This window comes from Myotis brandtii, unplaced genomic scaffold (genome assembly GCF_000412655.1).
Source record: "Myotis brandtii unplaced genomic scaffold, ASM41265v1 scaffold1956, whole genome shotgun sequence".
Classification (NCBI taxonomy): Eukaryota; Metazoa; Chordata; class Mammalia; order Chiroptera; family Vespertilionidae; genus Myotis; species Myotis brandtii.
In genome coordinates, this window is record NW_005357294.1 from 344,491 (window position 1) to 357,622 (window position 13,132).

Consider the following 13,132-nt stretch of genomic DNA (forward strand, 5'->3'; position numbering starts at 1 on the left):
GCAAAGGTCGCGGGTCCTCCCGGTTCTCCGGTTGCGGCAGCAGGTGGGGCCGCCCCAGGATGCGGGGGACAAGTCGCCCCAGGCTGACTGTTCTCTCTCTCTCCTCCAGGGGGAGCCACAGAACCGGAGGCCATGCCTCACGAGAAGAGTTTCTTGGTGTCTGGGGACAACTATCCTCCCCCCAACCCTGGATATCCCGGGGTGCCCCCGCCCCCCATGGCTCCTTACCCTGGGGCCCCGTACCCACCAGCCCAGTTCCAGCCTTCCCCCTACGCCCAGCCAGGGTATCCCCAGGGCCCCAGTTCCTACCCCCAAGGGGGTTACCCTCAGGCCCCCTACCCCCAAGCAGGTTACCTACCCCCAAGGGGGCTACCCTCAGGGGCCATATCCACAGAGCCCCTTTCCACCCAACCCCTACGGACAGCCACAGGCCTTCCCGATCCAGGACTCTGGCTGTGAGTAGCTCGGCGGGGGCTTGGGGAGGGCAGGGGCTCCAGGCACCCACAAGTGGCCCTGACCCGGCCCCCCTGCTCCCCAGCACCTCCGCATGGGACCTATCACGAGGAGGGACCCCCGTCCTACTATGACAACCAGGACTTCCCTGCCACCAACTGGGACGACAAGAGCATCCGCCAGGCTTTCATCCGGAAGGTGGGCCTCGCTCGGGCCGGGGTTGGGGGGCAGCGGCGCTGGGCAGGCTCTGAGTGGCTCCTTCCTCAGGTGTTCCTGGTGCTGACCGTGCAGCTGTCCGTGACTCTGTCCACCGTGGCCGTGTTCACGTTTGTCAAGGAAGTGAAGGGTTTTGTCCGGGAGAATGTCTGGACCTACTATGTCTCCTACGCCGTCTTCTTCATCTCCCTCATCGCCCTCAGCTGCTGTGGGGAATTCCGCCGAAAGCACCCCTGGAACCTCATTGCACTGGTAACTCCAGATCCTGAGCCCCTGGCCGCCAGGGCCCTGCCTCCCCCCCACACACACACACTCCCACTGTTGCACTGAAGGGGGAGAGGGGTTGTGGCTGGAGCAGCCCTCACACGCAAGGCCCCGTCTCCCCACAGTCGATCCTGACCATCAGCCTGTCCTACATGGTGGGCGTGATCGCCAGCTTCTACAACACCGAGGCGGTCATCATGGCTGTGGGCATCACCACCATCGTCTGCTTCACGGTGGTCATCTTCTCCATGCAGGTGAGGGTCCTGGTGGGGGTCTCTCCATGCCTGGGAGGGCTCCCGGAGGGCGGGGGGCTGCTGGCCGGGGGCCTGGCAGGGGGCACCAGGGCCTGCTGTCGCTGTCCCCGCAGACCCGCTACGACTTCACCTCGTGCATGGGCGTGCTGCTGGTGAGCATGGTGGTGCTGGTCCTCTTCGCCATCCTCTGCATCTTCATCCGCAACCGCATCCTGGAGATCGTGTACGCCTCGCTGGGCGCGCTGCTCTTCACCTGCGTGAGTGAGGGGCCACCTGGGGCGGGCACCGGGCTGGGGGGGGGCGGGTCCCTCAGCACTGCACGCTGTCACCTCAGTTCCTGGCAGTGGACACCCAGCTGCTGCTGGGGAACAAGCAGCTGTCGCTGAGCCCGGAGGAGTACGTGTTCGCGGCGCTTAACCTGTACACGGACATCATCAACATCTTCCTGTTCATCCTCACCATCATCGGCCGCGCCAAGGAGTAGCCCGAGCCCTGCCACGCGGGGGGCCCCACACGGGCGGTGTGGCTGGCGTGGCAGTGCCATCTGGACCTCCCCTCTCTCCCCCCGGATGCAGCCTGGGACAGAGGAAGCCCCTCTCCAACCCTCCTGTGTGTACACTGCAGATACTTCTGTTTGGACCCGCTGTGGCCAGCACGGCCCCGTCTAGCCCTCCCGCTCTGACCAAGGGCAGCGGGGCTAGGTTTCTGTGCCACCTCCTGCCCACTCACTGTTGCATGAGCCCTGTCTGCCAGCCCACCCCAGGGGGCAATACCAGGTCCCAGGGGAGAGGGATCGAGCCAAGAGGTGAGGGTGCACGTCCCCCCTCCTGTCCCAGCTCCCCGCCTGGCATTAAGTATCCCCTTCTCCCCACCCCCACCCCGGAGTGCTGCCCTCTGGGGCACCTGCAGGGTGAGGGTCTCGTTCCTGTGCTGAGCCCTGAGGGCAGAGAGCATGGAATATTCCGGGGGAGAAGGAGGCCTTTCTCTCGCTCTGCTGTCTTTAAAATTCCAATAAATGGGACCCTCTGCTCTCTCTGCTCCTCTTGTCACTCTTCTCAGTGCCACTTCTCCCAGGAGGCGAGGAGGGGCTCTGGGCCTCCCCAGGGTGATGAAGGGGCAGGACCAGGCCTCGATGGTGGGGTTAGCTTGCAGCAGAGTGAATGGCAGTAGCTAATCCTGCCCCATCCACGCTCCCGCCTTCCTTGCAATCTTCCCAGCCATGTCCTAAGGGAGGAGCCAGTGTTCCCAGGTGATGGACAGGACACTGAGGCTCCTGGAAGTTAAGTAGGGTGCCCGGGTGACATGATGGCAAGTGGCCCGGCTGTGTCTGCCACTCCCTCCTGGGACCTGCACTGCGTGAGGTGAGACCCTGACCATCTTGCCGAAGAGCAGTGCCCCTGCCAGGCTCCTCAGACTCCGTCTCTGCAGGGCCCCCAGGGAGCCCATCCTTCGGCACCAGACATGCTGCCCAGGCCTGGCTCCAACCAAGGCCTTCCCCAGCCCTCCGCCCTCCCCACGAGAAGCCTGCAGATGAGAGCTCCCGGCGGAGAGCTGGGCAAAGACTGAGGGCTCTGCAGTGGGGCTCTCCGCCTGCCTCCGGCACCTTCCGTTGGCCTCAACAGGTGCCCCCCTTCAGGGACCCTCAGCCCAGCGTGTTCTGATGTCCTCCCGTGGCTTTGCTGCCACAGCTCCGGAGCCCTCGCCCATCTACACCCTGGCCCTCGGGTGGCTGTCCATGTCCTCACCCTGGCTCCCCAAAGACAGGTCCCTCCACCGCCCCAGGCTCAGCTCTGTCTGAGGACCTCCTGTCGAGCCTTCCTGAGCTCCTAACCCATGGCACCCCCTCACTGCAGGCTTCTTCCGCAGGACCCTCTATCCGGCTTGGCCTGAGACCCTTCCTGGGGCTCTACCTTCTCCCTGGGAGTCCATCACCCCCTCCTTTAACCAGCACAGCACCCCAGCTCACGGAGCCAGCACCCCCCCCCAATGTCAGCAGGCACCTCAGCTGAGGCCTGCCCAAAACCAAGTCCATCCTCCCCCCGAACCTGCTGCTCCTGTGTTATCTCCCTCAACAGTACCACCCAGGCCACCACGGGCTGTTCTCTCCCCGTGTTTCTCCTGTCTCCCTGCCCGCTTCCCGGCCTCCCCAGGCCTGCCCGTCCGTGCTCCCCTGTCAGCTCCACTCCACCAACCTTCTCTCTGAAACACTGATCACACCACCTGCCTACTTCAGGCCCTGACGGTTGCCGGCGGGATGAAGTCCAGATTCCTCCCTGGAACACAGTCCTGCCATATGCCCTCGGGCTGTTCCAGCTGGCCTCGCGCTAGCCCCTTGCCCTCCACTCCCAGGCCTGACCTTGTACAGCCTGAGCCACAGGCAGGCCCCGCTTCCCTGGGCGGGGATGCGGACTGCCTTCCCAGCCACCTGGGCCCCCTTTTTTTGGGGGGTCCCTTCTTGGCATCCACCTGGCCCGTTACAGCGGCTGTCCAGCCACCCTTAGTCATTCTGGTTTGTTCACATGCTGCGCACTGACCAGCAGGCGACGCGGCCCCTCCCCCCACCTCTTCTGCGCTGCCTCCTGAACAGGAGCAGTTCCTCATCGAGGGGGCCCTGCCCGCCAGAGCTCTGAGCTCAGTGGTAGCTCAGACCCAGCAGGATTCCCCACCGAGGAGGGAACATGGAGCATTCACGTGGCTAAAGAGAGCAGCAGTCAAGGCAGAAGGAGCTCAGGCATGAGCGTCAGGTGAACTGTGCAAGGACAGTATTTTCTCAGGTTCAAGGAGGATACACTCTGGGCTAAGCTCACCCATGAGGGAGGCTCCTGGGGACAGTGAGGGCCTCGAGTTGTGGGGCAGGGGCGGGCAAGGAGCAGGAGGTCCATACCGCAGCAGGGAGACCAGCACGGGGGTAAGGGCGTAGACCTGTCCTGTCAGGGAAGGGGACTCTGGCAGGGCCACAGTTGGGTGTTTAGGCAGACGAGTCCAGCCACAGAATGACCAGGCCACGGTGAGCAGGTGCGAACAGGTGAAGAAAGCCAGGAGGAAGAAGCGCTGAGGATGCCAGAGAAGAGCTGGGAGCAGTGCTGGGGGGAGGGGCAGGGGCATTGGGAGGTAGTTTTTAGTGCCAAAAAGGGGTCAGGTTGGGTTCAGGGCAAAGCAGGCGGGTGTTTCTGTCAGTGGACTGTGACCTGCTGTGACCCACCCAGGGAGGGGAAAGGGGCAGCTCTGATACGACTGGGCGGGCCGGCAGGCAGGTGGGTGGGTGTGCAGAAGGCGCACGCTGATCCACGAAGGAATGGAACCAGAGCAATTGTGAGGTCAACCACATTGATTCTTCAGGTGGGGAAGGAAGCGGCCTCCCTCTGGGCACTGGCCTGGGCCTATCAGCAAGGCCCTGGTGTCACTAGCAGCCGCCCAGCACTCTCAGATACAGGCCTGGGTGTTCTCCGTTTAGATATAAACAACTTCATTCAAACCAGCATCAGACAGAGCCCCTCTGTGACCTGTCAAAGACAAGAACACCACTCCAGCCCCAGCCGGTGTGGCTCAGTGGATAGAGCGTCAGCCTGCGGACTGAAGGGTCCTGGGTTTGATTCTGGTCAAGAACACATACCTTGGTTGCAGGATCCTCCCCCGCCCCGGTCCTGGTTGGGGCTCATGCAGGAGGCAACCAATCGATGTGTTTCTCTCACATCGATGTTTCTGTCTTTCCCTCTCTCTCCCACTCTCCCTAAAAAACAGTGGAAAAATATCCTCGGGTGAAGATTTAAAAAAAAAAAAAAGAAGCAGCCCACTCCATAATCACATCTGGACACAGACAAAACACGAGCCCCGCCCAAGCCAGGAAGACGAGCGCGCCCTGCCCTACCTCCTCTGAGCGCCTCGGGCCTGTCTCCAGTCTGTCCTCCTCCCAGAGGCGTGTTGAGATACCCAGTCACCGAGTGGCTCCCCTTCCTGACAGCACCCAGTCCAGAGCAAAGCCCTGCTTCCTGAAGTCCTCCCAGGCGCCACTCCAGCCAAATCCTACTAAGGCCTTTCTAGCACCCCCTTCCTGCGGCTCCCTGAGGTTCCTTCCCCATCACCTCGGTCTTCTCTCTGAGTACAGCCTAGAGCAGTGATGGCGAACCCTTTGAGCTCGGCATGTCAGCATTTTGAAAAACCCTAACTTCACTCTGGTGCCGTGTCACATATAGAAATTTTTTGATATTTGCAACCATAGTAAAACAAAGACTTATATTTTTGATATTTATTTTATATATTTAAATGCCATTTAACAAAGAAAAATCAACCAAAAAAATGAGTTCACGTGTCACCTCTGACACGCGTGTCATAGGCTCGCCATCACTGGTCTAAACTATATGACATTAAACTGATGGAAGCTGTTAGCAGAGCCCAGCAAGGACCCACGATTCAGAGTCAGAATGATGGACTTGACAATAAGCTAAGTGAGTGGGAGACACTGCCATTCACAGGATGTTCAGTGGTGAAAGGAACAAGAAATCAAGCCCACAGCATCTACTAAATGCAAAAAGATTTACACATGCGCCTTTTAGATAGCAGGCACACGGAACTTCCAATGGCGTGAGGTTCTCAGCAATCTTCCAAATGTAAACAAAAAAAAATGTGTGTTAGCTTATGTTTTTTGTACAGGTCAGGCTCTTCAAACTATTTTTCAGAAAAACCAACCAAAAAAATGAGTTCGCATGTTACCTCTGACACGCATGTCATAGGTTCGCCATCACTGGCCTAGATCCAATGGGGAGGGGGTCAGAAAGACCCCCCTTGGGCAGGTGTGGAGAGAGAGGCTGCAGCAGAATGGGTGAGCTGGAGGCAGCCAAAGCAGGCCAGAGACGAGGCTGCCTGCAGCAAGCCCCATCCTTGACAGCTGGAAAAACATAGGAAAAACGGGCTGGTCGTGGGGACCTGGGGGAGAGCCCAGGAACTTGACATGACTGTGTCTCGGACCCCTCACCTGCAGGACGGCATTCATACTGTCTGCCTGGATGGGAGGTAGAAGGAGGTATGGACAGAGGGCTTCAGGTTAAAGGTCCCTGTCCTCCAGCAACTTTATGCCTTGAGAAGATGGCTTTGCAAAGAAGCTTGTTAACCCCACAAAGAACCCCAAGCCAAATGGGAGCAAAGGTCCCCAAAGGCCTCGCCAAGCCAGCTGAGTCTAATGGGCAAGTCTGAATGGGGACAAACTGTGCCAAAGCCAGTGACCCACAGCCAGAGGGTCAGCATAGCAAGTAGGAAAACACTGAAGGTTTGCTTTCAGCAAATTCACGGGGAGCACAGACCCCGGGTGGACACCAGGAGGCTCCTGTGACTCCTGCAGGTGAGACCTCCTGGCGGCCAGGAGCCAAGGGCCGTTCCAAAGCCACGCTGTCCCAGAGCTCAGACAGAAGAGCTGGACAGAGGACGAGGAAGCACGGCCCAGAAGCTCTCACTTCCCAGGCTCGCTCCTCCCAACACGTGACCCAAATGAACGCTGATAACCTTGCTCTCCAAACTTCTGCTATTCTATCCCAAACTCAACCCTGACATAACAACAACAACAAAAAAGGTAAGAAAGTTGCAATGAGAGGAAATAAGAGTAGAGAGAGCAGGTGAGCCTGGAGAAGGTAAGCACAAAGAAAGGCCGAGGGCTCCAGCGCAGATGCTGGGGGCCCTGGGGGTCTCTACTGAGCCCTGCAGGTCTACGGAGAGGCTGGAGGCAGAAGCAGGGTGACTGGTGACCCCGCAGCTCCAGCACCCACACCAGAAACCATGAGGCCGTCCTTGCTCTCGCTCATGCCCAAGACCAGCCCACAGGTACCCACTGAACTCCCACCACCTCTGCCCACGTCTCAGCCCCTGGGTCAGAGCTGCCCTCGCAGATTGCTCAGGTGACTGTGGTGGCTCCTTCCCCTTCAGCCCATTCCCTCAGCCCCTCCCTTAAGCCTTCCAAGGGCTTCCCAAGGCCCTTAGGATGAAGATCAACATCAGCCTTATCACCACCTGGGCCCTGTGTCCTTCCCCCTGTGCCCCATCCCCTCCTCTGCCCCTTTAGTTCCCTCAGTGAGGCCACTGCCCGACAGCCTCTGCATTCCCACACCAGAGGGCCCTCCGTGGCATCTCGCTCAGAACTTCCTCAGGGAAGGCTGCCCTGAGCTGGCCTGGCCGGGTCCGACCCGCCCACGAGGCCCGCTCCCAGCAAAACGAGCAGCATTCATCACCCTGGCCTTTTGGCATTTACAGGTGATTACTCAGTTCACAGCTGCTCCCGCTACACTACGGTCAGTAAGGCAGGGGCGGTGCCAGACTGTGACCAGCACTGAACCCCCGACTCCTAACCCAACGCCTGACACACAGTCAGTGCTCAATATTTATTTTTTTGGAGGAAAGAAGCGTGGTGCAAAGGGAAATAGAGAGGGTGTATCAGTCAGAGTTCTTATCTAGTCAAAGATTAGCTTGAAGGAATTGGCTCATACAAATTGCAAGGTTGGCAAGTTCGAAATCTGTAGAGCAAGCCAGCCGGCCGGAAACTCCGACGGGATTTGCAGGACGGTTGAGAAAGAATCCCTTCTTCCCTGAAACCCTCAGCGTGCTGCAGGTCAGGCCTGCGACTGGCTGGCTGAAGCCCACCCAGGTGAGAGTCGTCCTCTTTAAAGCCATGACCGTCGGTGTCAATCACATCTACAAAATTCCTCACACAGACACCTGGGCACCACGGCCCAGCCCAACTGACCCATAAAACGGAACCATCACAGCTGGTAAAGACCGCGTCAGCCCAGGGAGAGGCCAACAGGGGGCAAGACTACAGGGAGGAGAGGACTGAGGCTAAATGGGAAGCCGACCTCACCTGCTGGAGGGAAGCCCAGCAGAGATGTTCTACAGAGAGCGGAGGCCTTCTCCGCTGAAGGGAGCTAGGCACTGTTTCCCAGGGCCACAGTGATTCAGCCAGGATTATAGTCCAGGGTGTCGGAGGAGGGTGGGGGCAAGCCCCCCGCCCCCATTGTGAGGTCCAGGTAGAATGCTCAGCTCAGACGGACCCCAGTCCTGGCTGATCTCCAACCTCGTCCCCCCCCCCCCCCCCCCCCCCCCCGAACCAGCCTCCCACTAGGAGTGTGCCCTCTGGCTTAAACCTGCTGGACTTCACCATCCTCTTCTGTTGGAGAGCAGACGCCCGCAGAGCCCATGGAGATCCTGAAGACATGGCCCCGCCTGACTCCCAAGGTCAGGCCCACAGAGGTGTCTGTGTAGGTAGCACTTAAAAAATGAAGCGCAATCAGGACTCAGAGGTCCGACTTCTCGGAACCTGACGAGGAGTGCGGTCGGGTTCTTGAAGGACCACAGACAGGAAAATCCGAGGAGCCAGGGAGCGGAGGTGTGGGTGCAGAGAGGGCCCCGCGGGGCATTTGGAAGAGGGGAGCTCGAGTCACCAGAAACGGAAACTCCAAGTGATAGGGAGCCAGATGCCTGGACAAGGAAGCCCTGGGCTGGCAGTCAGAGACGGACTCTGAACACCGGGGTCAGGAGAAAGCATGGCCCCGTGTCCAGGTGTCCAGGTGTCCAGAGAATGTCCCCAGGTGAAGGCTGGCAGCTAACACCTGGGTGTGCCCGAGATCAGAAGGAAAGGCACCCTGGCCAGGAGGGAGGGTGATGAGTTTCCATTCAATAGAAATCCACTGGTTACCTACCTACACTGCACCAGGCCCTTTGCTGGATTCCGGGGAGTCCCACACCCCTGCCTTCAGCATCCAGAGAGTAAAACAGCCTTAACGAGCTAACCAGACAGAGCCAGGCAAGCGTTCCGACACGGAACACACCTGCGGAGGAATCGCTGCCTGGAGGCCAGTGATTAGCTTGCCACGGGTACCAGGAAGCTTCACAGAGAGGCCACCATGAGAGTGAAGTTGTCTGGACAGCCTCTGACCTCACAATACCCACTGGGCCAGCCTTGCAACTTGCAAACTCTGGCGCCCTCCTCCAGCCCGGGCAAGGCCCGGGGCCCTGGGCAGCCTCCAGGTGCAGTGCCCTCCGGTGGGCCGCGCCCTTCCCGCTGCCCTGGGGCATGTCTCTACTCACCAATTATGAGGGGCTTCGGCATCAGATTGAGAGGCTAGTGCGGGAAAATGAGGAACTGAAGAAGCTGGTGCGGCTCATTCGGGAGAATCACGAGCTTAAGTCGGCCATCAAGACGCAAGCAGGTGCCCTGGGCCTCAGCGGGTTCAGCAGCGGGCTTGGTGAGGCGTCAACTGGACCTTCTCAACGCCAGGGTAACTATCAGAGGCCTGAAGTCAAGGAGAGCAGGGAGGGAAGGGTGAGGCCGCACGAAAGAGGAGAGACGGTGCTGGGGTCTCGGGAGTCCCGGGGAGAAGGGCATAGATCTTAACACGCAGGTGATTACTCAGTGGCCCCGCCAGGTGAGGGGAGGGTGAGGACACAGGACCCTTAGACTCAAAAGGCAAAACGAGGCACCTGGTGGGAGGAGCCCCAGCCCACACGCCTGCCTCCCTCGAGCTGAACTTCCCAGCAGCTCCGTACACTACGGAGTTCCCAGCTCTGGAATCCAAATGTCATGTCACTCACTCTCAGCCTCCCATTCCTCTCCTCCATCCCTCCTCCTCGGCACCCCTGTCCCTCTCCCTCATTGCCCTCCCCTCAGAGATGGTCAGTAGGCGATGGACAACCCAAGTCCAGAAGCCAAGGACAGAAACTAGGACGGAAGCTGGAGGTTTGGGACTTAGTGCGCGACAGAACCCTGGGGCTGGAGATTTCCAGAGTCGGGTGAGACAGGAACGGGCAAAGAAGTTACAGGTGTTTTCAGGGGAGCAGTTGTAGTGATGATCCGTGGAGTTCAACCTGGAGCTTAGGGACCGAGCCGGGAGGGCACTCAGAGGCCAGGAGACCAAAGCGGCCGCAGCGCAAGCTGAATGTGGTGGCAGGAAGGAGGCAGGCGCCAGACGAATGGAAAACTGGCGGCAGAAAGTGGCTGGCGTTGAAGAGTCGGGAGAGAGGATTTCTGGGGGTGCAAGATCTCGGGGTGTGGCAACAGGAGTCAGTGGCTGTCAGGGTGTTGGTAATGGTTGTACAGGGCTAGGAGGTGATGAAATGCCGGCGGGCGGTTGTCACAGGCACACCCCTCCCCCTGCCTTACGTCCTTCTTGCCCTGCACTCTGCCCGCTCTGTTCACTCGGGTGTGACATCATCTCCTTTCCTGGGAGGACTCTGCTCTTCCCGCCTCTGCCCTGAAGCCTCCTCTACAGCCTCCTTGGCGGTGGGCCTGACACCGCTGTCTGTCGTAGAAAGGGCACCGGTGGCGTCCTAGGTGCCACATCCTCTGACCTCTGCACCCATTTGGGGCTGCAATGCTTCTCTTTCTGAGTTCCAAGAGCACCTGGAGCCCCCCTGGCTCAGTGTAACCACTGCTGCTTCCAGGCGGCTCCGGGCCCTCCACCCTCAGCCAGCCTGCCCTCTGCAGGCCTCCGCCCTCTGCCAGGAGTGGAGACCCCCAGAGGCTCTGGCAGGCCCAGTGAGTCCCTGGAACACAGCTCGCTCCAAACTCGACACATTTCTGGTTCAGACCTTGTCCTTCCCACCAGGATGCTAGAGCCCTCGCGTCTGCTCCTCCCCCCACTGTTCCAGCTCCAAGCCTTCTCTCCTTTGCTCTGGAAAAGCTACCACCGCTGGGTTCCCTGCCGTCCACCCGGGCTGTGGCACGGGACCCGCCTAACAGTCCCCGCTGACTGACCACACGCACACAGGCCCCTTTGTTTGAAAGGTTCGGCTGCCACTAACCGCACAGGGAGGTACAAGGCTGAAGAAATCTCATAGTTTAAAAAACTAGATTCTGGTTTCCCACCCCCAGGCTAACCAAGCAAGCCTTCTCCTCTTAGGTTTGATTCTTTTTCTTTTTTTAAAATATGGAACGCTTCACGAATTTGCGTGTCATCCTTGTGCAGGGGCCATGCTAATCTTCTCTGTCTCGTTCCAATTTTAGTATCTGTGCTGCCGAAGCGAGCACTTAGATTTGATTCTTAATAAAATCCGGGACCACTTCTGGTTTTCCAGCTCCTGAAGGGTCAAGCGTAGGGGGCCAGGAAAGGCTTTCCGAGGTGAGCCCAGTCAGCTAGTGGTGAAGGGGACGGGGGACGTTCCAGGAGGAGGAGGAGCAACTTGTGGAAGGTCTGGCCTTGGAGGTGCAGGAATGAGAAGTAGATCAGTGTGGTGAAAGCCCAGGCTGTGTGTGTGTGTGTGTGTGTGTGTTGTGTATTGAGTGTGTGGTCTGCGTGTGAGAGGGTGTGGGTGTGGGTATTGATTGGGGGGGAGGTAATGAGCATGTGTGATGTGAATCACCTGTTGTCTCAGTCATTAGCACATGTGTGCAAGCATGTGAATGTGGTGTGCAAGTGTGTGTGGTCCATGAATGTGCAGTGTATAGTGTGATGTGTATGTGTATTGTGTGGCATGTGTCTGCAGTGTGTGGGGCAGGTATGTGACTGGGTGTGTGGCACAGGTGTATATGAGAATGTGTGTGTGTGAGCGTGTGGTGTGTGCGCCTTGAGGGAGTTGGGAGTGTGGGAAAGTGTGTGTGCTGTGAGTACGTGAAAGTGTACTATGTGTGGTGTGTGTGACTGTTTTGAGTTGTGCGATAGTGTGTGAATGTGTGTTTTTTTGTGTGATATGTGTGAAGGTGTGTGCGCTAATGTGTGTGATGTGTGTATGTGTGTGTGTTGGGGCCAACAAGAGGTGAACAATGCAGGCAGAGAGGTCAGCGGGCATCAGTTGCCAAGGACTCGAGTGCCACGCTAAGGGGCTCGGACTTGTTCCTAAAGGCAACATGCCAACGCCGGTGATGTCTAAGGGAGAGTAGACATGTTTGTGCTTCAGAAAGAGCATCCCGGCTGCTGCGGGGAAATGGAGTCAAGGGAGACAAGAGTGAGGCAGGGAGAAGGGTTAGGCTGGGGCTGTGCAATCGTCCGGGTGAGAGAGGAGGGCGTGAACTAGCAGTGAAGAAAATCGATTCAAGTTATTTTGTAAGAAAACTAGCTGCTTGGATGTGAGGCATGGAAAAGAGGGAGTCCAGAATGTTCTGTGGCTCCGGCTGGGGCGGCTGAGTGGCCGATGGCGCCACTCCTGAGACTGCAGACCCCTCCATGCCCGTGCCCACGCCCGTGCCCATGCCCAGCCAACCCCACCCCAAGCCTAAGCCTAACCCTTGAGTTGCCTCCGAGGCTCTTTCTGGGCACTGCCTCGCCCTGTTTTCCTCGCGACTGGCCTTCCACAAGGGGTGAGGCTCTTACTCTCGATTTGCTCTAGGGAACTTGGCCCTCAATTCCTCTTTCTGGGCCCCCCCCTTCTCTGGCCCTGTCCTCTTGTGCACAGCTCTCCCTCCTACACCCTCCAGGCAGAGCTCTAGCCCACCCCCATTTAGGAGGAATGGGGGGGTGAGGAGTGCTGGTGGGTGCTCACAGCACATGTGCCAGCCCCCCCACCCCCAGCCCAGACGGGAAGAACAGGAGTGAGAGCTGGGAGGGGGGGCAGCTCTTCCCAAGCGACCACATTGTGGCACCGAACTCCAGGGACAAAATCCTCAACCAAACCCTGACCTTCCAGGTTGCTGCGAAGGTGAGTTGGTCGGGCAGGAAGCTAGGCCACCATGTACCACGTGGTTAGCTCCGTGGGTAACTGCGTTATGTAGACTGTAGTGTGCGCCCCGTCTGTGCTCCCACCGGGTGAGCCTGGGAGCAGGACCCGCGGTTTGGGGGGAAGAGGTCCGTGTGGGACACACCGACTTTCCGACATTCGCGGGACCCCATGGGGCGCGTGGGGACCTGAGCTCAGGGGAGAAGTCAGGGCCAGAGGGACTCGGGGAGACCCTCTGAGGACGAGCACAGTGAGGGCAGACGGAGGAGCCGGTCCGAGTCGGGGCAGACGGAGGAGCCGGTCCGAGTCGGGGCAGG

At 59.0% G+C, this 13,132-nt stretch overlaps 2 protein-coding genes across 2 annotated transcripts in view; both read left to right on the forward strand.

The window, feature by feature from the left end:
* Nucleotides 1-2,232, forward strand: part of GRINA (glutamate receptor, ionotropic, N-methyl D-aspartate-associated protein 1 (glutamate binding)) — an 11,755-nt gene extending 9,523 nt beyond the window's left edge. Inside the window, 7 exon segments of the mRNA XM_005865029.2 lie at nt 108-353; nt 355-455; nt 539-651; nt 721-921; nt 1,059-1,187; nt 1,301-1,444; nt 1,522-2,232. Of these exon segments, the coding sequence (XP_005865091.1) occupies nt 133-353; nt 355-455; nt 539-651; nt 721-921; nt 1,059-1,187; nt 1,301-1,444; nt 1,522-1,671 (1,059 nt within the window). The 5' untranslated portion in view covers nt 108-132 and the 3' untranslated portion in view covers nt 1,672-2,232.
* A 6,118-nt stretch (nt 2,233-8,350) lies between these two features.
* SPATC1 (spermatogenesis and centriole associated 1) overlaps nt 8,351-13,132 on the forward strand; it is a 14,386-nt gene continuing 9,604 nt past the window's right edge. The window contains exon 1 of the mRNA XM_014538692.1: nt 8,351-9,445. Within this exon, the coding sequence (XP_014394178.1) occupies nt 9,241-9,445 (205 nt within the window). The 5' untranslated portion in view covers nt 8,351-9,240. The remainder of the gene's footprint in view (nt 9,446-13,132) is intronic.